At 30.6% G+C, this 23,798-nt stretch overlaps 4 protein-coding genes across 4 annotated transcripts; 2 read left to right on the top strand and 2 right to left on the bottom strand.

The window, feature by feature from the left end:
- Nucleotides 1-1,483: 1,483 nt before the first annotated feature.
- On the bottom strand, nucleotides 1,484-3,632 carry LOC108343891 (NADH dehydrogenase [ubiquinone] 1 beta subcomplex subunit 10-B). The gene is made up of 3 exons (XM_017582321.2): nucleotides 3,254-3,632; nucleotides 2,978-3,031; nucleotides 1,484-1,746 (listed from the first exon to the last, which is right to left on the bottom strand). The coding sequence occupies exons 1-2, from the start codon at nucleotides 3,540-3,542 to the stop codon at nucleotides 3,000-3,002; spliced, it is 321 nt and encodes a 106-aa protein (XP_017437810.1). The 5' UTR covers nucleotides 3,543-3,632; the 3' UTR covers nucleotides 1,484-1,746; nucleotides 2,978-2,999.
- A 450-nt stretch (nucleotides 3,633-4,082) lies between these two features.
- Nucleotides 4,083-5,405, bottom strand: LOC108343988 (LOB domain-containing protein 41). Its single transcript, XM_052867209.1, has 2 exons — nucleotides 5,076-5,405; nucleotides 4,083-4,845 (listed from the first exon to the last, which is right to left on the bottom strand). Exons 1-2 carry the CDS (start codon nucleotides 5,263-5,265, stop codon nucleotides 4,292-4,294), a joined length of 744 nt encoding a protein of 247 aa, XP_052723169.1. The 5' UTR covers nucleotides 5,266-5,405; the 3' UTR covers nucleotides 4,083-4,291.
- A 5,961-nt stretch (nucleotides 5,406-11,366) lies between these two features.
- On the top strand, nucleotides 11,367-17,408 carry LOC108343989 (kinesin-like protein KIN-14P). The gene is made up of 17 exons (XM_052867931.1): nucleotides 11,367-11,514; nucleotides 11,677-11,807; nucleotides 11,905-11,988; nucleotides 12,281-12,358; nucleotides 12,451-12,543; nucleotides 12,653-12,685; nucleotides 12,817-12,903; nucleotides 12,985-14,601; nucleotides 14,686-14,767; nucleotides 14,850-14,945; nucleotides 15,027-15,203; nucleotides 15,334-15,440; nucleotides 15,558-15,733; nucleotides 15,838-16,002; nucleotides 16,085-16,338; nucleotides 16,470-16,633; nucleotides 17,084-17,408. Exons 1-17 carry the CDS (start codon nucleotides 11,367-11,369, stop codon nucleotides 17,201-17,203), a joined length of 3,612 nt encoding a protein of 1,203 aa, XP_052723891.1. The 3' UTR covers nucleotides 17,204-17,408.
- A 4,413-nt stretch (nucleotides 17,409-21,821) lies between these two features.
- Nucleotides 21,822-23,240, top strand: LOC128193807 (secreted RxLR effector protein 161-like). Its single transcript, XM_052867930.1, has 3 exons — nucleotides 21,822-21,956; nucleotides 22,325-22,406; nucleotides 22,822-23,240. The coding sequence occupies exons 1-3, from the start codon at nucleotides 21,822-21,824 to the stop codon at nucleotides 23,238-23,240; spliced, it is 636 nt and encodes a 211-aa protein (XP_052723890.1).
- Nucleotides 23,241-23,798: the final 558 nt, after the last annotated feature.

The raw sequence follows: 23,798 nt of genomic DNA, 5'->3' as shown, positions 1-23,798 counted from the left end.
AATTATTTTGAAAAAGTACACTAAGTCCTAAATTATTTTATTAATTTAGTTTTAAAAAATTAAATGGCTGCTAAACAGAATTGTTTGAACTAAATTCAACTGTATCTTATCATATTGAATTTTTTTCTTAAAAATAGAATGTTCATTATTGAAAATTCAAACAAATCAGAGTAGTTTAATTTAGTTTAGTTTATTCAAACTATGAATTAATTTATTTAAACCATTGTACAATTGTATTAAACTCTTTTAAATTATTTTTGTGTTTAATTCAATTTTAGAATAGTTTAATTAAATTAATGTATTTTCTCTATTCTTAGTATTCATGCTCACAATAGGGTTCTTCTCTTTTTGTTGAGTTTCTCACCATATGATGGTTAACCTTATTTTTTATTACTATTCAGTGTACAAATACATTTTATTTATAACATATTAACAGAAAATTGGGGTTTGAAAAGTTTCTGTCTTCTAATTCAAATGAGAGGGTTATTGCCTAGTTTATGGTGCCAACAATTAAATTATGATCCTTACAAAAAAGCTGTTAATTAACTTAATATAGCCAATTGTATCTTGCCCGAAATAAAGGTGAAAGGTGAAACGGTAGTTTTCTAATTCATAAGCTTTTAAGTTTTTAACATACTTCTTTGTTATATGCGGACAACAAAACACTTATATATTCTACACTTTGAAATCTCCGGCAATCATGCTTAATTAAGAGCTACTACTTTTTTCAAATGGATAATGATACTTTGATAACATTCTAACATCATTTATGTGTCATTTTATGATTGGTCCACTATTACTCCACAATCAATAATAATAATCATAAACACTCACATAAACCAATCACAGAATGACACGTAGATGATATTAAAATGTTATCAAAAAAATGTTGTCAAAGTATCATTATCCTTTTCAAATACATATGAAGCTAGACTAAGCATGTACCCCATCTCTTATTTCTTTTTTTACATCAAATCGAAAATGCAACATTTTCAGATGTTCTACTCATGCTTCTTCATCTAGCCATAACCTTTTAAGAGAAATCCAACTAAATGCCAAGTCAATCTCATGATGCATATGAAAGGTCATATAACAGCATCTGTGATTTCCCTTTCATTGGCAATCGTTATATCAAACATTCTCTGCAGTTATTTCTCACTACATGTGTTCCAATTAGTTTTGTTCACCTCTGATTATCGCTTAAATGTTCCTCCACCATATCCAACATGTCTCCCTGCATTTACCTCTGTTCATTCACACGAAAGAATCAAACCACAAACATCATAATACAAAGGCATTTTTTTTCACCCTTCCAACAAGTGGCTGGGTTAGGGTGAGGAATATTCTTGTCACCCCTCACAAATCCAACACAACAATGAAATCTCGAGCTTAACAAGTCGTTGGATGGCATTTGAGTTTCAAAACATCTTACTTTGAATACGAGGAATGCACTAAATGTACAATTTTATTACTAATGAAACACTCGTCATAACAGGGAACAAAAATAAACTTATTTCATAATCTGATTCTGATGCATTTTGACCATAGCCTTTCCATCCATACTTGTTTACTTCTAAATGGTAACAAGCCAAGCAAAAATAGCCGATGCCAAGTAAAAATACAGTTGCAGTTTGCAGGAAGTTCGACTAAACAAAAAGAACATAAACAAAATAACTGCAGCATAGGCACTCCTTCACCCATTATATCTCATATGGCAGTATAATGAGTTGGATAGTCAATCTTTCCCTGTAAGAGAAACAAAACTTACTTTCATTGATAGACAAAATGATTGCATCAATGAAAACTATTTTAAAATAAAGAAATATTACAACAAAAATAGTGTACGTGACATTTCGAATTAAGATTCAGATGTTATCAATAACTCACCCAAAGATATTGAACTTATCAAATTAACCAAACAAATGTTCCTCCGACCAAATACATCAAATAACTCCAATGATTAGTTCTTACAAATTTAATAGCAATGCAAATGAGCCATCAATCATCACTTAGTGGAACAAAAGTTGGTAAGATGGGGGAGAGGGAAGACCAGCTATATCTCATGCAAATAGAACTTTTAACCATTTCAACAACTCGATTTAAGCACTCATCACTTTCTTGAATTTATTAGAGAAATTCGCTTTATTACTGTGTCGCCAGTCATCTACATCGGCGTCATTATAACCAGAAATGAGAGGGATCTCTACCAAGAAGTTCATGGTGACAACATCAATGTTGACAGCAATTCTTCTCTGAAAAGCTGTCAAATGTCACTTAATTTAGGCCCTAGTATCTATCGTCAAAAGAGTTAATGCTGATTTATTACCCTCAGCAAAGTTCAGAATGCTCAACAACAACTTGTCGGATATCCTAACTTTTGACATGGAGCTCAAATTCGTTAGACATGATAAGCATGAAGAGTCAGCAGAAATATAAATACTTCACTTGTTTCACTAGTCACCAAGTACTTATTTCACTTGTAAGTCCATTTTTTTTCCGGTGGGATTCACTTAAGAACTAACTCCACCAATGATCTCATTGTCGTTCCAAATTCATGGTTGCATTAGGCCATCAAAAGCCAATATAAAACCAATAGAAACCATGAACATAAATCACTCAAGAGGTCTAACTAAAAATGAATTAAAATTGAAAAGAAAATAAGAAACAAAAAGGAAATAAATTCCCTCGTAAACTAAATCAGCTACTGGATGAGTTAAAAAACAATTTACGCACAAGCTAAGTTTAATTTACGAAAGAGCTTACTCATTGTTCATTCTAGTTTTCTTTAGCTAACGTGCTTCCAGAAAGGTTTATTCAAATAAATCCTAGGCAAAGATGAGGTTTGCATTACACCATCTCCATTCAACCAAAAATAGCCAAAACCCAAAAGATGAATAGCTCATTTGACGATTGATTCATTTAACAATAACAATTCATATAAAACAAGAAAAATGACAGAAATAATGTTTGAAAGTACCTTTTATTTATCCACAAGACAGTCATTCAGACTCAACCGGCTCAACCTTAGGAGCTGTATCATAAAATTAAACAATGAATAAGGAATCACAAAAAAATCATGACAATGAACCACGATTACAAACATCGTTAATGAAAATCACCAAACGGATCACACCTCTGTAGTTGAAAACAACAAAATACGTAACGGAGTTTCCACATTGCCCAATAATTCCCAAAAATAAAAACCCTAGAACATTCAATTTGAAAAAATGGTTTCAGAAATTAAGTGACTGACCATGGAGAGAGGGATGGCGACCGTCCTTGCCCCAACCGATACCACGTGTGGATTCGAGGTACTGGTTGACGAGATGGCGGCACTTCTGAAGGTGGTTGATGCCTTCGATGCGGTAGCACCAGCGTAGCTTCTCTCTGATGATCTTGGCCTTCTCGATTTGAATCCACTTCTCTCTAACGATGTACTCCCTCATCTCCAGCATCGCCACCGGGTCCTTGTACGGATTCGCCGGATCGAAATCGTCCGGCGGCGATTCGTCGAACTCCACATACCCCTTCTTCCTTCCCATTCTCACCAACGAGTTCTCTCTCCTGTCTCAACTCAACACAACTCAGCTCAACTCGGATGCTTCCGAATTCTGATTCTATACCTGCACTTACCTTCGGATTGGGCTTATTGCAGTCAAAGGCCCGTTATTATCGGCCCAATATATATAATTTTGCTAACTTTAGTGCTGAAGAGCTAGCATGCCTTGTGTATTGATGTAATTGTCATTATCAACTTACTTTTCTTTTGTATATATTTTCTTTAAAATATAATTTTTTAAAAAGTAATAAAACATATTAAAATTTCAACATTTTCTGAAAAAATATTTTTAAAATTTAATATATTCCGAAAATCAGAAAATAAATTTGATATACATTGATATGCATATGCTCACTTTGTAATCTTTTTAAGAAAATCAGAAAATAAATTATATTTTTTTGGAATAAAGCTAAAGAATATGAATATTATAAATGTAATCACACTTTAATTACAAACTTTCTGAGAAAGATAATCATTTAATTATTTTTTTTACTTTACTGTTTGGACATAATGCAATGTGAAGTGGTCATAAACTTGTATTATTGTAATTTATAAGAATAGTATAAAAAATCTCCCATAAAGAACGTACATCTGAAAAATCTAAAACATAACATAAGTAAAAGGGGTGAGAATAGAAAAAAGATTCACACCACCTATCTAAATCCAACAATCCAAAAACAACACCAACTCAACTAAACTAAACTATTCGTTTTGTTGGAGGAAAGGACCGAACTAGCCAGAAAGATCGAGCCCTACACGTGGCAATACAGCAGTTATTGATTTTTTCAATGGTCTCCACCCCAAAGTCAACCGAAGCTCAATTTCTTCATCATTGGCTCGAGCCGCCACCATGACATTCTCGCTGCTGCTACTATCGGCTTCCCCACCAATGATTTTGTTCTCACTCGTCCGAGTCAACCCAGACTCCGAGTCCTGACTCAGAGAACCCTGTCCAAATAACTTGCTTCCAGCCAACTCAGCCACGGTTGAGTCCACTTTTGGCTTCGCAGCGCGGCGCTTGAACTTGCTGGCCCGTGACTTTACTACTTTGAGTGCACCAGGGCTGTACGATTTATGACTCTTTGCCACGTGGCGAATATCGCAAGCCTTGAAATCGAGGCTCTCCACTCCATCAAGAAGAGCCTGTTGAATCGGCGCGCCACTGAGAACGGCTTTGGCAGCAGCTTCACAGAGGTGCCAATTTCCGGTCGAGAGTAACCCGGTCGAGCCGAAAATCGGGTTCACCATCCTACCGCAAGCTTCGTAAAGCAAAGATTTGAATACCGCTGAAAAAAAAACAGAATAAAAAAAAAATTAGCCACAAAAGCATATTACATAAGGTAAAAATTCATAAATATACTAATTACAAATATATATATATATATATATATATATATATATATATATACTAATTCGTTTAAAATCGTAATTTAAATATTTCATTTTTCACGTACATTTTAATTAAATTAAAGTATTTATTTTTTGGTTGTGTTTAAGATTTAAATGGGTGTACTACCTGGTTGGAGATGGGAGGGAGCGTTGATGAGGAGGTTGAGGAGGCCTTGACGGCCATAGAACTTAGCGAGAAAGAGGGTGGCGTTGGACTGAGAGTGAGGGCAACTTATCCATTCGAGGGACCTTCGAATGGGGCAGTCCGCCGTGCAGCCACGGCGGAGGACGCGGCAACCATTGCAGCTGAACCGCATGCTGAGTTTGAATAGGGTGAGGAGGAGGAGAAGAACGAGGATGAGATGTGGTTTTATAGTGAAGATGAGAGAAGTGAGTGGGTTTAGAATAGAGCGCAGCTGTTTTGGGTTTCCAAGAATATGGCAGTTTTGTTTTGGGAATGGAGAGTGTGGTTTTGTTTGGTAGAACAACTGAGAAATGAGGGTCCCATGTTGCGTTACCCAACAATGAATTTCGTTAATCAATCTATGTATCATCATGGCCAAATTCCCACGACATAGTTTCCCGGTTTTCTGGGAACTCCGTACACCGGTTTTTCATTATTCTACTTCCACTAAATTTCTTAATATTCAAAAGATCGTATTTCTCAATGTATATATTTTGACTTTATAATAACTCTTTCGGTTGGTGGGTTGAGGTTGATAATTTTTCAAATTTCGTTAGTTCAATTCTTTATACTGATCATTTGTCTTTCAATTTATTCGGTTTTAGAAGATATTTTAACGTGAAAATTAAAAAAAATATTTGATAGTTTTAATAATAAATGTGTATTAAATGTTATTAACTTATTATTATATCTCAAATCTATATTTATAAATTTTAAAATGAATTTTACATCAGTGACAGACTAATTACAACTTAATTAATAATATCATTTTAATTTAAATTAATTATTATCAATTTTAATTATTGTTTAAGATTGATCTTTCTGTTAAACAGATCAATTTATTAAATGTTTATGACCGGTGGAACCTTCAATCCTAGACTGACTTGAGAGTCATTTTATAATCACTATTATAATTTCTTTTAATAATAATACATATATTCCAAATTAAATGCATATTCTTTTATAAACTCTAAATGACTTCCAATTTTCCATAGTAAAATACTAATATATAATTAAAAGAAACTTACAAATATATGAAATCAAGGCTTTTGTAAATTAAAAATGGTGTTTTAAGAATTTATTAATCATTAAAATGACAATGAGTTAGGTAAAATACTTTATCTATAATAGAAAATTTGTTTCCACTGTTTATCGAATACCAATTTAAAATAAAATTATAAAAAATAAAAATTAAATTAAATATTTAGTTTTAATTAAATTTAACATAATAAAATAAAAATTAAATTAAATATTTAATTTTAATTAAATTTAACATAGTAAAATATAAATTAAATTTTAATTTTAATTTTTTATAAATAATAGATATTCACAAATATGATTAGTATCTAAAGAATATTAAATTATCTATTATTTATTATCTACATATATCATTTATACTATTCACTCACCACATATTATATTCACAAATATACATGAATATATTTTTGTCATCTATTCAACTTATTATGATCGGATCTCTTATATGTCTTCCTAGAAACTTCTCAGACACCTGTTCAATATAGATAATGATACTTTGACAACATTTTTTTGACAACATTTTAACATTATCTACATGTCATTTTGTGTTTGGTTCAAAATTACTGCATAATCAATAATAATAATCATAATTATAGAATGACACGTAAATGGTGTTAAAATGTTATAAAATAATGTTGTGAAAGTATCATTATCCATTCATTATTAATCACATCATATATTTTTTATTAAATGTGTTGGGTTAGGAAAATATAAAGGCATTGATATAATAAATACTTGCATATTTTTAAGGAGAAAAGTGGTATTATATTTTTAGGTTAATATTTTGATGTTAGAAGGCGTAAGGTGGTATTTGTGATTGAAAAGACGAGGAGGGAATGACTGTGGGCGTAGTGGTGAAGGGAGCCAATGGTTTTGAATGTGAATGGGGCCCACTCCTATAAACGCGGAGACTACATTGTATTTGGAACAAACGACATCTCACAATACAACACATCACTTTTTCCTTCTTCTTTTGTAGTCTCCCTTTCCGACCTTCTTTCACACGCACTTTTCTCCATTTCTATCATCCCGCCAATTTATAACAGAATAAAGATATTTTATAACATTTTTTTTACTAACATTTTAATATTATTTACTTATTGATCTAAAATTACTTTATAATCAATAATAATATTAATAAATACAAACATGGACCAATCAAAAAATGACACGTAAATAATGTTAAAATATTGTCAAAAAATATTCTCAAAAAGTATATTATTATTTATAATATTATCAATTCTTTTTAACAATAATGACAAACATCAATTAAAAATAAAGTTAATTTAAAATATATTTTTTAATATAATATTAAAATCATATAATCTATCATAATGACATTTGTTGTTTATTAAATTTAAAATCTACTTTTTAAAAATATATAATATCAAATAAATATAAAAAAATATATTTTTATTTTTTTAATTTTATTTCTGTAGTCGTCGGCTTCTTTCTGTCTTCTTTCTGTCAAGTGATACACTAATACACGTTCGAATAGAACAGATAAGGAAAATTATTTCATGATTACAACTTAACCGAAGAATTATGAAACTGTTTTAGCAAAAAGAAAAGTCTTCAAATACTTAAAAATTGAACAATTCAATTTATGTACACCCTCAAAACTTTAGAATATTAAAAAATTGAACACTAATATAATTGAATGTATTAATGTATAGTTTTATTTTCTCTAGCTAGTGCATCTCTCTAATTTGAACTTCACTTCATGCCTCTTTCCTAGAACATTATTATAATTTACGTACACCCTCAAAACTTTAGAGTATTAAAAAATTCAGCCATTGAATATAAGCATGCAAAGGCCAACCATAGTTTATTAATTCTTAAATTTCTTGAGGTAAGCAGAATCCAATTTAATTATTTATTAATTTAATAATACTTACAATAATTTAACCAAGTAATCATACAGATTAAAATTATTGAAGCATTATTAGAATAATAATTTACCCTAGCTAGCTAACCTTTCTCAACATCTGTTCTTCTTGCATACATTAGTATTGACTTTTTCATTGTTACCTAACAAAAAAAATATTATTGTACTATTACCTTCAAAAATCAAGTTATATTAAAAAAAAAAAATAGTTATACATTCATATCCTTTAACTTAAAATGTTTGAATTTGTTTTCTATTTTAAAATTTCATATATTTTGATCTTTTTAACTTATAGAAAAATGAATATATAATATTTTTAATTCTACAACATCCAATTTTTTTATGTGTTAAACTATATTTTAAACTGATATTTGATCTATAATATTTAAATTTAAATGATGCAAACTACTCAAATATTAGCTTGAAAGATCATTTTATATGTTAATTTTTTTTTTACAAAATTGAGTTAGAATAATTATAAAAATAAAAATAATTTGATTAGATAGGATAATTTACAATATCCAAAATCTAAATAATGAATATTTTTTTGACTTAAAAGAATTAAAATATTAGATAAGAATCAAATCATTTACAGTATTAGATCTGTCTAAAATTATTTAGCCTAAGACTACAATTTCTCTGATCATGGCCTCAGTGAGTTTTCCATAAAATTTAACTAGGATTGGTTATTTAGTGTGAAGCTTATCATCAAATTTAATGAAGTTATTTTTTTTTAATTCACAAAAGGTGAGAGAAATTGATACACGTATAATTTATAAGTAATTAATCTTAATTGCTTAGTGTTGTGATGATTAACAACTAAAAAGGTTGTATTAGTTAATCCTGGACACTCCAACAAGCAAATAATTATTAACCATATATTAATAATTTATTGAAAAACAAAACTATTTCATTTCAAATTAAAAGAAAGCTCACCAACTGTTCTATCTTATTTACATGATTTCCACCTTTGGGGATTTAAAGCGTATATAAAGTGTTGAAAATATAAATTTATTTATTTGATCCCAAACTACACGTAATAAAAATAAATTATGTTTATATTTAAAATATAAATATTTCAGTGTTTTTTTTTCGAGAACATTAACTCCCAAAAATTTTACCCCTATAAATAACTTTTAACTTAATTTCTTCTTAATATACGACAACAAATTAAAACAAAATTTTCAAAAGAAAGCCATGTCTGACACGACATCTAGTTCATCATAATTTTGTAATTATTGAGAATCAAGTTACACTATTATTAATTCATTGTTATAAATATAGTTCATATAGTTTATGGTAAGAAAATATATTCTGGTCATGTACTTAATGCAGTATATTAAAGATATTACTTTATGCTCAAAATGCCTCTATTTTCTTTCATTCATATTATCACTAAGAATTACTAAAACTTGTTATTACAAGTTATATAAAATTAAGTTACAATAAATAGAGAAAATGTATTTTAAATTATCATGCAATAAACACGACAATATGATCATTCTAAATATATATTGTATGCTTAAGAAGAATATGTCTAGATATGTATCAAAAATCATAAAACATACATAACTGTGACACTGCAGATTTAAGAACATATGTTTTTTATATCATTAAAAAAAGTATAACAATTGTAGTAAATTACTTCCTATAATATGAACAAATAAGAACAATTTCCATTTTTGGTCATAAAGGGATATCACTTGTATGCTTTCTGAATTACTATTGCTTATATATGTCTCATGCATTGAATTGGAATGAAAATTTTCAAAGATTTGGATATTTGACTTATTTGTCATCATAAATAAATGTCCTAGAATATTGATATTTTATATATATATATATATATATATATATATATATATATATAATAAACTAAATTTCGTGGCTTTATATATAGCTTTCAAGTCCTTTAAGATAGTCAAAGTTCGATGATGAATTTTATATGCTGAAATAGAGCTACATGCCCTAATGAAGATACTGGGTATTACTATATGTTCTTGTGTTATCATACTTTTAAGAAATACACGTTCTTGTTAGAATATTTTGATTAATTCTTATAAACAACATGTCTCTATATTCTAACCTCTTTTTTTTAAGATCAGAAGAAACATTTTTGAAATTCTTCTTAAGTTTAATAATTTATATGGAAGAAGAAATTAGTTAGGTATGAAAAAATATCCTTTAAATTGAAAATAAAAATTGTTAGACGGAAATGAAAAAGTTTGACATTTTTATAATAAAATTTTAGGTTAGAAATGATATTATTCACTTTGAGTATGACTCCTATGTTTGACTATCAATAATAAATATGCATCTCCAATTACATCAATAATCATTTATTAATTGTTAGGATTTCCCTTGACTTATAATAGAGTTGTGATTTTTTTTTCTTCAACACTTTAAGATATTGAGATTATTTTTTTCACCTTTTATTTGTGGATATTTTAAAATTGTTTTAATTGTGAGTTATTTTATTTTGGTGGAAATGATAAGAAATGAAGAATGTGTAATAAATGAACAAGATAAAATTATATACTATTTACTTTTGTTTGAGATTTTGGTTTATAATTTTAAAATAGATCAATTTAAACCATGAAATAATAAATACATAAATAACTCTATTCTCTAAAGTGAGAAGAAACACTTTAAAGGATCCAAATTCTTTTTGGAGAGACATTCATGCAATGGTGTTCTTTCACTACAATGATTGTGACGCAAATCATTCATGCAATGGTGTTCATGCAATTGCTCTCCTATTTTTGAGGAACCCCTTTTTCTTTCTCTCTCACAAATCCAAACCAAAATTTCCCTTACCTGATAAATTATTATTTTTATCATATCTAACTATATTCACGCAGAAAAATCCAATTGATATTCATCTGGTTTTGACTCAACTCTCGCCGCAGCAAGAACATTTCATCAATGTTAACATTTTCAAGGTTGGATTCTCTGGTTTTGATGCTTTACACAATATCCATGTTAGTAGCTTTGATATTCATGGTGAGATGAAGCTTGATTAAATTCAAAATGTGTTGTCTGCAACTGATACTGCAAATTGTTTAAGGATGATGTAATATTATTTGAGCATAACTGTTGAAAAGTTGAGCATTTACGACAACATATTGTATAATTTAATCCTTAGTACCAGTACCATGATTTTTACTATTGCTTTAATGGAGGTAATTTTGACATGATTTTACGTTTTGAATAGTTTATTGGGTGATATGAAACAATGGACGACATCATTGTGATGCATCTACGCATTAATGTATGAAGTGTTGTTTCAACAAAATTCAACTATAGTGATGAATCCACCATCAAATAACCACAATATAGAACCAAGAGACCTGGGAAATTCAGGTTCAAATATCAATAATGGAGTTAACTCACCCCAGAGGAAGGTTTTGTCAGGAACAAAGCTGCAACGTGTTTTACACAGTCCACTTATGGCAGGTACGATGAAATTTTTACCTTTTCCAGCATGTTTCGATGCTTATAAACATGGTGAGATGAAGATGAAATACCAAATTTTTAAGCATTTTTCATATGGCTATGTTTTGTGATTCTGAAAACCAAATATTAGTGTTTATGATACTTATTTCGCATCTTATGCAGAGCCATCACCAACGTTAATAAACCAAGTAGGTTCTAACAAGTTTCCCGAGGTGTTTCGAGTAAAACAAGGAAGCTATGCTGATCATCCTTCAGCCAAAATTTCAGAACTGATGAAATCAACTAGCTTGGATGTAAGCTCTCCTGTTCTTTTCTCTCACCCCCTTCAAAGATTTGCACAATTCACATTTTTTCTACATCACTGATTTGTTTTAGCATTTGTTGTTGCAGAATGCTCCTACTCAGTCGCTTTTGAGTGTGGTGAATGGTATTTTGGAAGAAAGTGTTGAAAGAAGAAATGGCGAAATACCCCAAGTAATAAATAAATAACAAATGCATTCATGAAAAAGAACAGGTCTATATTATTTGGATAAATTTACTCATAAGCACTTCTGAGAGAAGAAAATAAGGAAAAGCTTATCTATCTACCTTAACCTTCAGAGAAGTTAAACAAGAAGAACTTTTTACATACTCAATTCATTTGGGTTTTATCTTCATCAAATATTAATGGAGAAGTTTATCCTAATAATAAGATATCAGTGCATGCAAAATTTTCTACACATGTAATTTAAAGTGTATTGTGTAACAATGATGTTTTATATCTCAGCGTGTGGCTTGCTTATTGAGAAAGGTTGTGCAAGAGATTGAGCGACGTATATCAACTCAAGCAGAACATTTAAAAACTGTACGTTAAAGTTGCATGATTTTCAAAAGCTGGTTAGCCTTTGTTTTTCTCAGTTGTTTTTTTCACTGTGCTATGTTCCTTTTTACCTTCAGCAAAACAATATTTTTAAGGCCCGTGAAGAAAAATATCACTCAAGAATCAGAGTCCTTGAAGCTCTTGCATCTGGAACTGAGGAAGAAAGAGAGGTATACTGAATAGCTTTGGATATCATTCTGCATGTGAATTAATACAAAGTACATATATCAGTACAAAATACAAGCTTTTCTACTTATCATAGGAACCTTTTTCTGACAGATTGTTAGCATAAACCAACTTCAACATTTGAAGGTAATGTTTCTTGCTTACAAGTAACATATGTATGCACTTCTAGACATAAAATATGAGAGAATCCTATTAAATTTTTGTGTTTTGTAGCTAACAAAAAAAAATGAATCATGTTCTTTGGCCTTTTCATGTAGACTGAGAGGATTGAAAAAGAAGAAAAGAAGGTAGATGAATTAAAACAAACTAGGATGACTAAAATGCAAGAAGAAAAGGAAAATGATGTGAACCTAATTGAGAACACTAAAAGGGAAGAAAAGAGGGAATGCGACAAAGAGGTTATGAGATATATTAAAGAGTTGAAGGATAAAACTAAGGAAATTTCAACATTGAAACAAAAGCTAGAAACGATGAAAAAAACATACGAAGTACAATGTTCACAGATGGAACAAAAAACTAAGGAGGAAAATAGAGCAGATGGCAAAGAGATTAATAGATATATTAACGAGTTAGAGGACAAAACTATGGAAATTTCAGCATTAAATCAGAAACTAGAAACAATGAAAAAAACGTGTGAAGAGCAACGCTTAGAATTAGAAGCAAAAGCCGAGGAGGGAAAGATGACAGATGTAATGAAAATGTTAGAGGACAAAAACATTGAAATTTCAACGTTGAGGAAAAATCTAGAAACACTAGAAACAATATCAAAAACATATGAAGTACAGTGTTCACAGTTGAAAGCAAAAGTTGAGGAGAAGAACATGACAGATGGAACAGATTCTATCAGATATGTTAAAGAATTAGAGGACAAAAACATGGAAATTTCAACGTTGAAGCAAAAACTAGACAAAGTAGAAACGATGGCAAAAACATATGAAGTAGAGTGTTCACAGTTGAAAGAAAAAGTTGAGGAGAAGAACGTGACAGATGGAAAAGATTCTATCAGATATATTAAAGAATTGGAGGACAAAAATATGGAAATTTCAATACTAATCAAAAAGCTAGAGACAATGAAAAAAGAATATGAAGTACAATGCTCACGGTTGGAAGCAAAAGCTGAGGAGGAAAAGAGCGAAGAGGGTAAAGAGGTTAGTAGATATATTAAAGAGCTAGAGGACAAAGATATGGAAATTTCAACACTGAGGCAAAGACTAGAAACAGTGACAAAAACATACGAAGTACAATGCTCACAACTGAAAGCAAAAACTGAGGAGGAAAAGATGGAAAATGGAAAAGAGGCTATCAGTTATATTAAAGAGTTGGAGGAAAAAAATAAGGAAATTTCTGCATATAGGCAAGAATTGGAAACAATGAAAAAAACATATGAAGTTCAATGCTCACAGATGAAAGCAAAAACTGAAGAGGAAAAAATAGCAAATGGGAATGAGACTATTAGATATATCAAAGAGCTAGAGGAAAAAAATATGGAAATTTCAGCATTTAAACAGGAGCTAGAAACAATGAAAAAAACACATGAAGTTCAGTGCTCACAACTGAAAGCAAACGCTGAAGAGGAAAAAATGGCGAATGGGAGAGAAATTATTAAATATACCAAAGAGCTAGAGGACAAAAACATGGAAATTTTAGCATTTAAGCAAGAACTAGAAACAACGAAAGAAGCATATGAAGCACAATGCTCAGAACTGAAAGCAAAAGCTCAAGATGAAAAAATGGCGAATGAGAAAGAAATTATGAAATATATGAAAGAGGTAGAGGACAAAAGTATGGAAATTTCATCATTTAAGCAAGAACTAGAAACAACGAAAAGAACACACGAAGTACGATGCTCAGAATGGGAAGCAAAAGCGGAGGCTGGTAGAGAAGAGCTGAAAGAGAAATCACAAGAATACGAAAATTTGTTGGAAAAACTAAGAAATAAGGTTAAAGAGAATGAAACCCTTTACGAGTCAAAATATCAGAAGTGGATGCAGAAAGAGAACCAGATACGAAAAGATGTGAATATTCAGTTCAGTTCCATAAAGGTAACTAAACTTATATACAACGAAATGTCAATCTTATTATAGTGATGTCAACTGTTACAATATTCTATCGAACTTGCAATTCAGACATTGAAATTATCATGGGAATCTATTAAGCAAGATGCTTTGAAAGAGCAAATTATTTACTCTGAGGAATGTAAAAAGTTAGGTATGTTACATTAAACTTTATGCTCACCCTCCAAATTTTCTTGTTTTCTTTGACCAGTTAATAACTGTAGTAACTTGTTTAGGTTTAAATCTGAAACCACTAGTAGATGCAGCTGAGAATTATCAAATAGTTCTTGCAGAAAACCGAAAACTGTTCAATGAAGTTCAAGAATTAAAAGGTAGCACTGTTTATGTTTGTCCAACAGTTAATAGATGGAGGTATGTGCTGTGAATTTACATGGGACTTTTCTCTGATATAGGAAATATAAGAGTATATTGTCGACTTAGACCATTTCTTCCTGGTCAAAAGGAAAAACAATCTATTGTGGAACACATTGGTGAAACTGAGTTGGTTGTGGCAAATCCTTCCAAACCAGGAAAGGAAGGCCTTAGAACATTTAAGTTCAATAAGGTCTTTGGTCCAACCTCAACTCAAGGTTATATTTCTCTATAATCTCCATTTTATCATAAGGTTTTGAATGGATGAACTTTTACAACTTCATAATATAATATCTATGCATGTTGACTCCATTTCTTCATTTGGATTTTCTCACTTGAATGATGTAGCTGGGGTGTATGCTGACATACAAGCCTTCATACGATCAGTATTGGATGGGTATAACGTATGTATATTTGCTTATGGTCAAACTGGTTCAGGGAAAACTTTCACAATGGTATGCAACTTTTTCTCAGCATATTGTCATTGGGTTAACCATATATGTTTTCGTTTTCATCACTATCTCAAACTTTGATTTTGTTATGTTTTTATATATGTTGCCATTGTTTTTCAGAGTGGTCCAAATAATGCAACACCCGAGACTGTTGGTGTTAACTATCGAGCTCTTAATGATCTCTTCAGCATATCTACAAGTAGAAAAAGCTCAATAGAGTATGAGATTGGTGTTCAAGTAATTGAGATATACAATGAACAAGTTCGAGACTTATTAACAACTGATGCTTCAAAGAAATATCCTTTTTCTAGCATGAACTTCTTTTCTCTTTCTCTTACTTTTTTAGAGAAAAAAAATAGCATGTGATGTCTCTGAACGATGATTTCCTTGATTTACACACACTTGGGATACTGAGTAATGCTCAACCAAATGGATTAGCAGTGCCTGATGCTACCATGCAACCTGTGAAATCACCTGAAGATGTCATAAAGCTAATGGACATTGGTCTGAAAAATAGAGCTAAGGGTTCGACAGCTATGAATGAAAGAAGTAGTCGTTCTCACAGGTTTGTGTTTTCACTCTCTTCACAATTTAACAATGTAATAATAGCTTTCTACCATAATGTTTCATTAAATGTGTGTATACAGTGTTGTCTCAATTCATGTTCGTGGGATGGATAAAAAGGCTGGTTCCTCTCTTCATGGTAATCTTCATTTGGTAGATTTAGCAGGAAGTGAAAGAGTTGATCGCTCTGAAGTAACTGGGGATAGACTCAAGGAAGCACAACATATCAACAAATCACTATCTGCTCTTGGAGATGTCATTTTTGCACTTTCTCAGAAGACTGCTCATGTGCCATATAGAAATAGCAAGCTCACTCAACTTCTGCAAACATCTCTTGGTAAAATCATCATTTCTTGTTGCCAAGATGTCTTGTCTTGTCTAACTAGCATCCTCAAAAAAAAGTGAAAAATTAAGGTTTTCTGTATCAATTTTTTCTGATGAGGTAACATTCTATTTTTCGTCGCACAGGTGGTCAAGCAAAAACACTCATGTTGGTCCAAATTAATTCTGATGTAAAGTCTTTTTCTGAATCTTTGAGTACTTTAAAGTTTGCTGAGAGGGTTTCCGGAGTTGAGTTAGGAGCTGCTAAAAGTAGCAAAGAAGGAAGAGATGTTAGAGAATTAATGGAACAGGTGCTTAAATTTATTTAGATGGTTCTTACTTCATTTTCAATCGTTTTAGATGAAAGATGAGATACACTTGCGTTCACTTGATACAAAATACAAAAGTAAAATGATTATAAAAAAATAAACTTTTATATTTAAGGAACCGTAACATAACGTACTTTTATATTTATTTTGTTGAAAATATAAATATGAATATAAGTTTCACATTGGATAAAAACTAAAAAATAAAACACTATATAAAAATGAAAGACCCATTAATTCATTAAGGTTTTGGATAAAGAATGATATCATTCACGTATATAATTAGTTAAATATAGAAAATCTATGTATGTCAAAATATAATTATAATTTTCTATCGTTTATGAATATATCAAATACATTATTTCAGCAGATATGGCATCTATTTTTTCGTAGTCTCTTATAAGAGCTTGTTCAAATTTATACTTGAATTTTCAGGTGGCTTCTTTGAAGGACACTATTTCGGTTAAAGATGAGGAGATTGAGAAGTTACAATTACTTAAGGATCTAAAAAATGTATATCCTGGTGCTAATTCTGAGAACGTTGAAACTGCCTAATCAGTTATGAACTTTTCTCAATCAAAGAGGATCATTTAGAAAGAGAAACCAAAATCATAAAAAAGTGGAAAAGGTAAGAACTTTGAAGGTAGGTTTATGATTATTGATTTGCACATTATTAGGGTTTTTTTTTTCTTTCAAAAAGAGCATACAATTATCTAATATAGTAACGACTTTTAGTTTGCTTATTTGTATTTGAAGTTCAACCCGTAAATATTATATATATTTAATCCTAATGTCAATAATAGTTTTAAATATGTTTTATATATATCCTAATTTTGAAATTGTAGAGAGGAAAAAGTGTAGATCTAAGGACTACAATTTGATTTAAAAAAAATGTGAGAAAAAATCTTTTAATTTTAATATGTTGAGAATTAAAATAAAAAATTAAAATTTCTAGTTATAATTATGAAGCTTTTATTTGTTAAATGCTAATAATTCTTCCCTTCCCAATAACTACAATGGTTATAGAATTAGATTCTATCACATTTGTAACTAAAATTTTCACCATGTTTAACTTTTTTTATAAACTCTTCTAAAATAGAAAAAAAAAATTATTTCTCGTTAAATTGAATTTATATTTAAATTATTTTATAAATTTCCTCACCTAATTTTTATGAATTTTTATTTTTTTTAACTTGTGCACATAAAAAACTCAAATACTTTTTTTTCTGTTTTAAAAATATTTATGGAAAAAATTGTTTTCTAGATGTCTGCTAGTTCTTTGTTTGTTAGAAAATTCTGCTAATAAAGAATTCAACTTATTCCACAGTTTTTTTTTTTTTCATTTCAGGTATTTGAAGCAAACTTTAGAACTGAACACACCATATCTTCAAAACTGTAGCAGCAAAGTAGGAGGCAATGTACATATCTTCAAAATTGTAGCAGTATATATATATATATATATATATATATATATATATATATATATATATATATATATATATATATATATTGTATTGTCAACACAAGTTTTTATATACATCTGAATTTTTCTCTCACTTACCCTACTTCATCGTACATTTATTTTCTAAAAGAAAACGATTTAAGTTTTTCTAAATAATTAGAAAAATAACTATGCGTTTTAGAGAACTAAAATGATAATTTGTTGAATGACTACAAATTAATTATTTTCAATTAATTAACTAAAAATATATTTAACCCAATTAAGTATATTTACCTTAAGAAAATCATATAGTTATAAAATTATGGCAATATAATAAAATTTTCCTACATATAATTTTTCCGCTTATTAATGCAACATTTATTTATTTAGTTTCTTTTTCCTTGTTTTGAATTTAAAGTATTTTTAAAGAACTTTTCCATGAACTCGTAAATTTTTTAAAGATAATTTTTTGCATGAACTAAAAATAACTTATTAACAAACTAAAAATAAATTTTTAAAAAATTATACGAAATAATTTTTACAACTTAATTTATTATTAGCTTAATATGAACATACTAATTTTATTTTTTTTAAATTATTTAAAAAAATTATCCAAACAAATAGTATTCTCATTAAAAATTATCAAGTACATCTTATTTAACATAAGAGTTCAACAAATGACATAAATATGTATTCTAATTTTAAATGTTAATATATTTAAATTAAGCATACTTTTAATGAATAATTTACATGTAGAGTTGCTAAAGTTAATTTTGTTCATTATATACAAGTTTCATGATATTCCGGACAAATACTTTTATGATTGTGTTGTGTTTGTTGTGTCTTTTTCTCTTATAGTTATAAGAGACTAAAAAATAATAAATTTTATTAAAAATAAAATATAAATAGTAATAAATTTTATTAAACTAAAATAAATGTAATAAAATTAAGAATTATTCCTCCATAAACATTTTTTATCCATAAAATTAAGAAATCATAAAAATATGAACAATAGTAAAATAATTTATCTATTTATTTATTTTTTAATTATATTAAATATTTCTTACATTTAACTTTTCTCTAAAAAAAACTTTAAAATAAATATTCCGGAATTCGAAATCTGGTTATCTCGCGGTTATGAGTTTCACTTGTGAATATGTTGAAGAAGTTTGCAGCAGTTTTATTTCTGTTTTGAATAATATCTTGGTTTACCAAATCTTTAGGGATATTTGCTAATTTTTCTCATTTCTGTAACAACTATTAGCTTTATTTTCGGTGGGTAATTTTTAGTAACTGTCATTTGGCTATTTAAAGCCATGTTTACAATTAATAACAATTTTCTCTCCATTAGTGCATTTACAATCTTAATTCTTAACAATCTGGTATTAGAGCCCCTACTGGACCCGATACTTCAAAGCAGCAGTCTTTGAAGTTTTGCACCAGCAGAAAATGACTATCGAAGGGAGCTTTGTCCAGCCAGCCATCCCACGCTTTGATGGTCATTATGACCATTGGAGCATGTTAATGGAAAATTTCCTTCGATCTAAAGAGTATTGGGATCTCATTGAACCTGGTTATGTAATCCCAGCAAGCGAAACTATACAAACTGAAGCACAATAAGAGAAGCAAGATGAGATGCGACTGAAAGATTTGAAAGTTAAAAACTATCTCTTTCAAGCGATTGATCGAACTGTTCTCGACACCATACTCAAGAAAGACACTTCTAAAGAGATATGGGATGCTATGAAGAAAAAGTTTGAAGGCAATGCAAGGGTAAAAAGATCTCATCTTCAAGCTCTCCGCAAAGAATTTGAAGTTCTTGAGATGAGATCTGGTGAAGTAGTGATAGAGTATTTCTCCAGGGTCATGCCAGTGGCCAACAAAATGAGAACTTAAGGAGAAGTTATGTCAGACATTAAAGTGGTTGAAAAAATTCTTCGTTCTTTAATTGAGAAGTTTGATTACATTGTATGTTCCAAAGACATAGATAATCTTTCTGTTGATGAGTTACAAAGCTCACTAATAGTACATGAAAAAAGTTTCGTAGACACAAAGATGACGAACAAGCCTTAAAAGTGACCTTTGAAGAGGAAAGAAGTCATAGTCGAGGTGGCTACAAAGGAAGAGAAAGAGGACGGGGAAGAGGAAGAGGTCGAACAACTTTCAACAAGGCAACTGTAGAGTGCTACCAATGCCATCAACTTGACATTTTTTTTATGAATGTCCTCACAACAAAAAGGCAAATTATGTGGAGGTTGATGATGAAGAAGAAGAACTACTTTTGATGTCTTACGTGGAGTTTCCTGAGACTAAAGGAAAAGACGTTTGGTTTCTTGATTTAGGATGTTCTAATCACATGTGTGGTGATTCTGCTATGTTCCATGAGTTTGATGCAAACTTTCGACACTCAGTAAAATTGGGAAACAACACCAAGATGACAGTGATGGGAAAAGGGAGCATCAAGTTACTGGAAGATGGAGTAAACTTTGTTATCACTGGAGTTTACTATATTCCATAATTGCGAAATAATCTCTTAAGCATAGGGCAATTACAAGAGAAAGGCTTGACCATTTTGATCAAGGGAGGAATGTGCAAAATATTTCATCCAAAGAAAGGCTTGATAATTCAGATCAACATGAGTGCCAACAGGATGTTTTTCCTGCTGCCCCAATCTTTTACTTTCCATCAAACACAATCTGACCAATGCCTTCATACACACACTCAAAAACTATCTCATCTTTGGCACCGAAGGTATGGGCATTTAAGCTATAGTGGCTTACGAACATTATTGAACAAGAACATGGTACAAGGACTTCCTCAACTCTCTATGTCAACAGTAATCTGCATTGACTGTCTTAATGGAAAGCAACATCGTGACTCCATTCCAAAACAAAGTAATTGGAGAGCAAGTCAGAAGCTAGAACTTATCCATGCAGATATATGTGGTCCCATCTCTCAAACATCTAATAGTAATAAAAGGTATCTTCTATTATTCATTGATGATTATAGTAGAAAAGCATGGGTGTATTTTTTGGCAGAAAAATCAAAAGCGTTACATTCTTTCAAATGTGTTAAGATTATGGTTGAGAAAGAGATTGAAATGTCTATTAAGTGTTTACGCACAGACAGAGGGGGAGAATTTCATTCAACATAGTTCCATGATTTTTGCAAACAAAATGGGATCAAAAGGCAATTAACCACTACTTATACTCCACAACAAAACAGAGTTGCCGAAAGGAAAAACAAAACAGTGATGAACATGGTTCGTTCCATGCTATCTGGTAAAAATATTCCCAAGTCTTTTTGGCCAGGCAGTGAACTGGACCATTTATGTCTTAAACAGATCTCCTACATTAGTTGTGAAATATGTTACACCACAAGAATCATGGAGTGGAGTGAAACCCTCGGTTGCTCACTTTCGGGTCTTTGGATGTGTAGCCCATATGCACGTTCCAGAAACAAGAAGAACCAAACTCGATAATAGAAGCATCACTTGTGTACTGTTGGGAATTAGTGAGGAATCTAAAGGCTATAGGCTATTTGATCCTATAGCTAAAAGAATTCTCATAAGTAAAGATGTGATTTTTGAGGAAGACAAATAATGGGATTTGGATGGAACACAACCTGTACCAGATTTAGAATGGAATGATGATGCAGGTGAGAATGATGCAGAAATAGATGTAGGTGAGAATGATGCAGAAATAAATACAGGTGAGAATGATGCAGAAATAGATGCAGACAACAATATTGATGTTGGAGAAGAATTCCAGTAAAGGAGAAGATCTTCCAGTGAAGGAGAAGATCGAGTACGAGCATCAAGAAATAAGCAACCTCCTACATGGATGGGTGATTATGTTCCTGGCGAAGGTTTGTCGGAGGATGAGACCCATATGACATTAATGGTGTCAAATGATCCCACATGTTTTGAGGAAGCTGTGAAAGATCCGAATTGGTGATGGGCTATGGATGAAGAAATCAAATCCATAAAAAAGAATCAAACATGGACACTCACTACAGTACCTATTGGAGCTAAAATAATTGGAGTGAAATGGGTCTACAAAATCAAATACAATGAACATGGCAAGATTGATAAGTACAAGGCTAGATTAGTGGCCAAAGGGTATTCTTAAAAGCATGGAATTGACTACACAGAAGTTTATGCACCAGTGGCAAGGATGGATATAGTAAGAATGATTATTGCTTTAGCTGCACATAAAACTTGGAAAATTTTCCAGCTAGATGTTAAGTCGGCTTTCCTTCATGGTGACCTTAACGAGGATGTTTATGTGGAGCAACCAAAAGGGTATGAAATGAAGGGTAGTGAACATTTGGTTTATAAGTTGCATAAAGCTTTGTATGGCTTAAAACAAGCCCCGTGAGCTTGGTTCAGTCGAATTGAAACTCATTTCATTAGTGAAGGATTTCAACAGTGTGACAGCGAGCAGACATTATTCACCAAGAGAAACAACGAAGGAAAAATTATCATTGTAAGTATTTATGTTGATGATTTAATTTTTATTGGTAATGATGAAGTCATGATGTCTGAGTTTAAAAGCTCTATGTTAAGAGAATTTGATATGTCTGACTTGGGAAAAATGAGATTTTTTTCTTGGGATTGAGGTGCTACAAAGACCTGATGGTATTTATATATGTCAAAGAAAATATGCATTAGAAGTTTTGAGCAGGTTTGGTATGCTGGAAAGTAATCATGTAGGCACATCAATTGTTCCAGGTTACAAAATGAGCAAAGATGGAACCAGAAATTTTGTTGATGAAACTTATTACAAGCAGTTGGTTAGTAGTTTGATGTATCTCACTGCCACAAGACCTGATATGATGTTTGTTACATTTCTCATAAGTAGATATATGGCAAAACCATTGGATATTCACCTGCAGGTAGCTAAAAGAGCCTTACGATACTTGAAAGGAACTGTGAATTATGGAATTTATTATAAGACAACAGAAAGTGGTGAGCTATTAGCTTTCACAGACAGTGACTATGCAGGGGATATGGAAGATAGGAAGAGTACATCCGGTTATGTATTTTTAATGGGGTTAGGTGTTGTCTCATGGTGTTCCAAAAAACAACCTATTGTAACTTTATCAACCACAGAAGCAGAATTTGTAGCAACTGTTGTTTGTGCTTGTTAAGGAGTTTGGATGAGAAGAATCTTAAAAGAGTTGGTCATTCTTATGAAAATTGTATAACTATGATCTGTGATAACAACTCAACCATTAAATTGTCAAAGAATCCTGTTATGCACGACTGCAGCAAACACATTGATGTAAGGTTTCATTTCTTAAGAAATCTTACTAAGGAAGGTACAATTGAATTAGTTCATTGCAAGAGTCAAGATCAATTGGCTGATATAATGACCAAGCCATTGAAGATAGAAGTTTTTCAGAAGTTTCGAAAGTTACTGGAAGTGTGTGATATGTTTGATATAATTTCTGATATAAACTAATTGTTTTATAACATTTAGTTTAAGGGAAGAAATGAAGAAATTTGCAGTAGTTTTATTTCTGTTTTGAATAATATCTTGGTTTACCAAGTCTTTAGGAATATTTATTAATTTTTCTCATTTAACCACTACTAGTTTTATTTTCGATGGATGGTTTTTAATTGTTTAGTAAATGTCATTTCACTATTTAAAGCCACGTTTACAATTAATATTAATAATACAGTCATTCAATTTTTTAAACATCAGT

This window comes from Vigna angularis, chromosome 8 (assembly GCF_016808095.1).
Source record: "Vigna angularis cultivar LongXiaoDou No.4 chromosome 8, ASM1680809v1, whole genome shotgun sequence".
Lineage (NCBI taxonomy): Eukaryota > Viridiplantae > Streptophyta > Magnoliopsida > Fabales > Fabaceae > Vigna > Vigna angularis.
This window is presented reverse-complemented; position numbering and strand designations above follow the sequence as displayed.

Bases quoted from the DNA above. Each gene is read 5' to 3' on its own strand.
- LOC108343989 (XM_052867931.1), top strand. From the start codon at position 11,367: ATGAATCCACCATCAAATAACCACAATATAGAACCAAGAGACCTGGGA. The intron at 15,204-15,333 runs GTTATATTTCTC...TGAATGATGTAG, and splicing joins TGGTCCAACCTCAACTCAAG to CTGGGGTGTATGCTGACATA. The intron at 15,734-15,837 runs ATATCCTTTTTC...TGATTTACACAC, and splicing joins ACAACTGATGCTTCAAAGAA to ACTTGGGATACTGAGTAATG.
- LOC108343891 (XM_017582321.2), bottom strand. From the start codon at position 3,542: ATGGGAAGGAAGAAGGGGTATGTGGAGTTCGACGAATCGCCGCCGGAC. The intron at 3,032-3,253 runs GTCAGTCACTTA...TTTATGATACAG, and splicing joins TCGCCATCCCTCTCTCCATG to CTCCTAAGGTTGAGCCGGTT.
- LOC128193807 (XM_052867930.1), top strand. From the start codon at position 21,822: ATGCAGACAACAATATTGATGTTGGAGAAGAATTCCAGTAAAGGAGAA. The intron at 21,957-22,324 runs GTTTGTCGGAGG...AAAATTTTCCAG, and splicing joins TGATTATGTTCCTGGCGAAG to CTAGATGTTAAGTCGGCTTT. The intron at 22,407-22,821 runs GTAGTGAACATT...CAATTGTTCCAG, and splicing joins AAAAGGGTATGAAATGAAGG to GTTACAAAATGAGCAAAGAT.
- LOC108343988 (XM_052867209.1), bottom strand. From the start codon at position 5,265: ATGCGGTTCAGCTGCAATGGTTGCCGCGTCCTCCGCCGTGGCTGCACG. The intron at 4,846-5,075 runs GTAGTACACCCA...TTTTTTTTTCAG, and splicing joins TCCCTCCCATCTCCAACCAG to CGGTATTCAAATCTTTGCTT.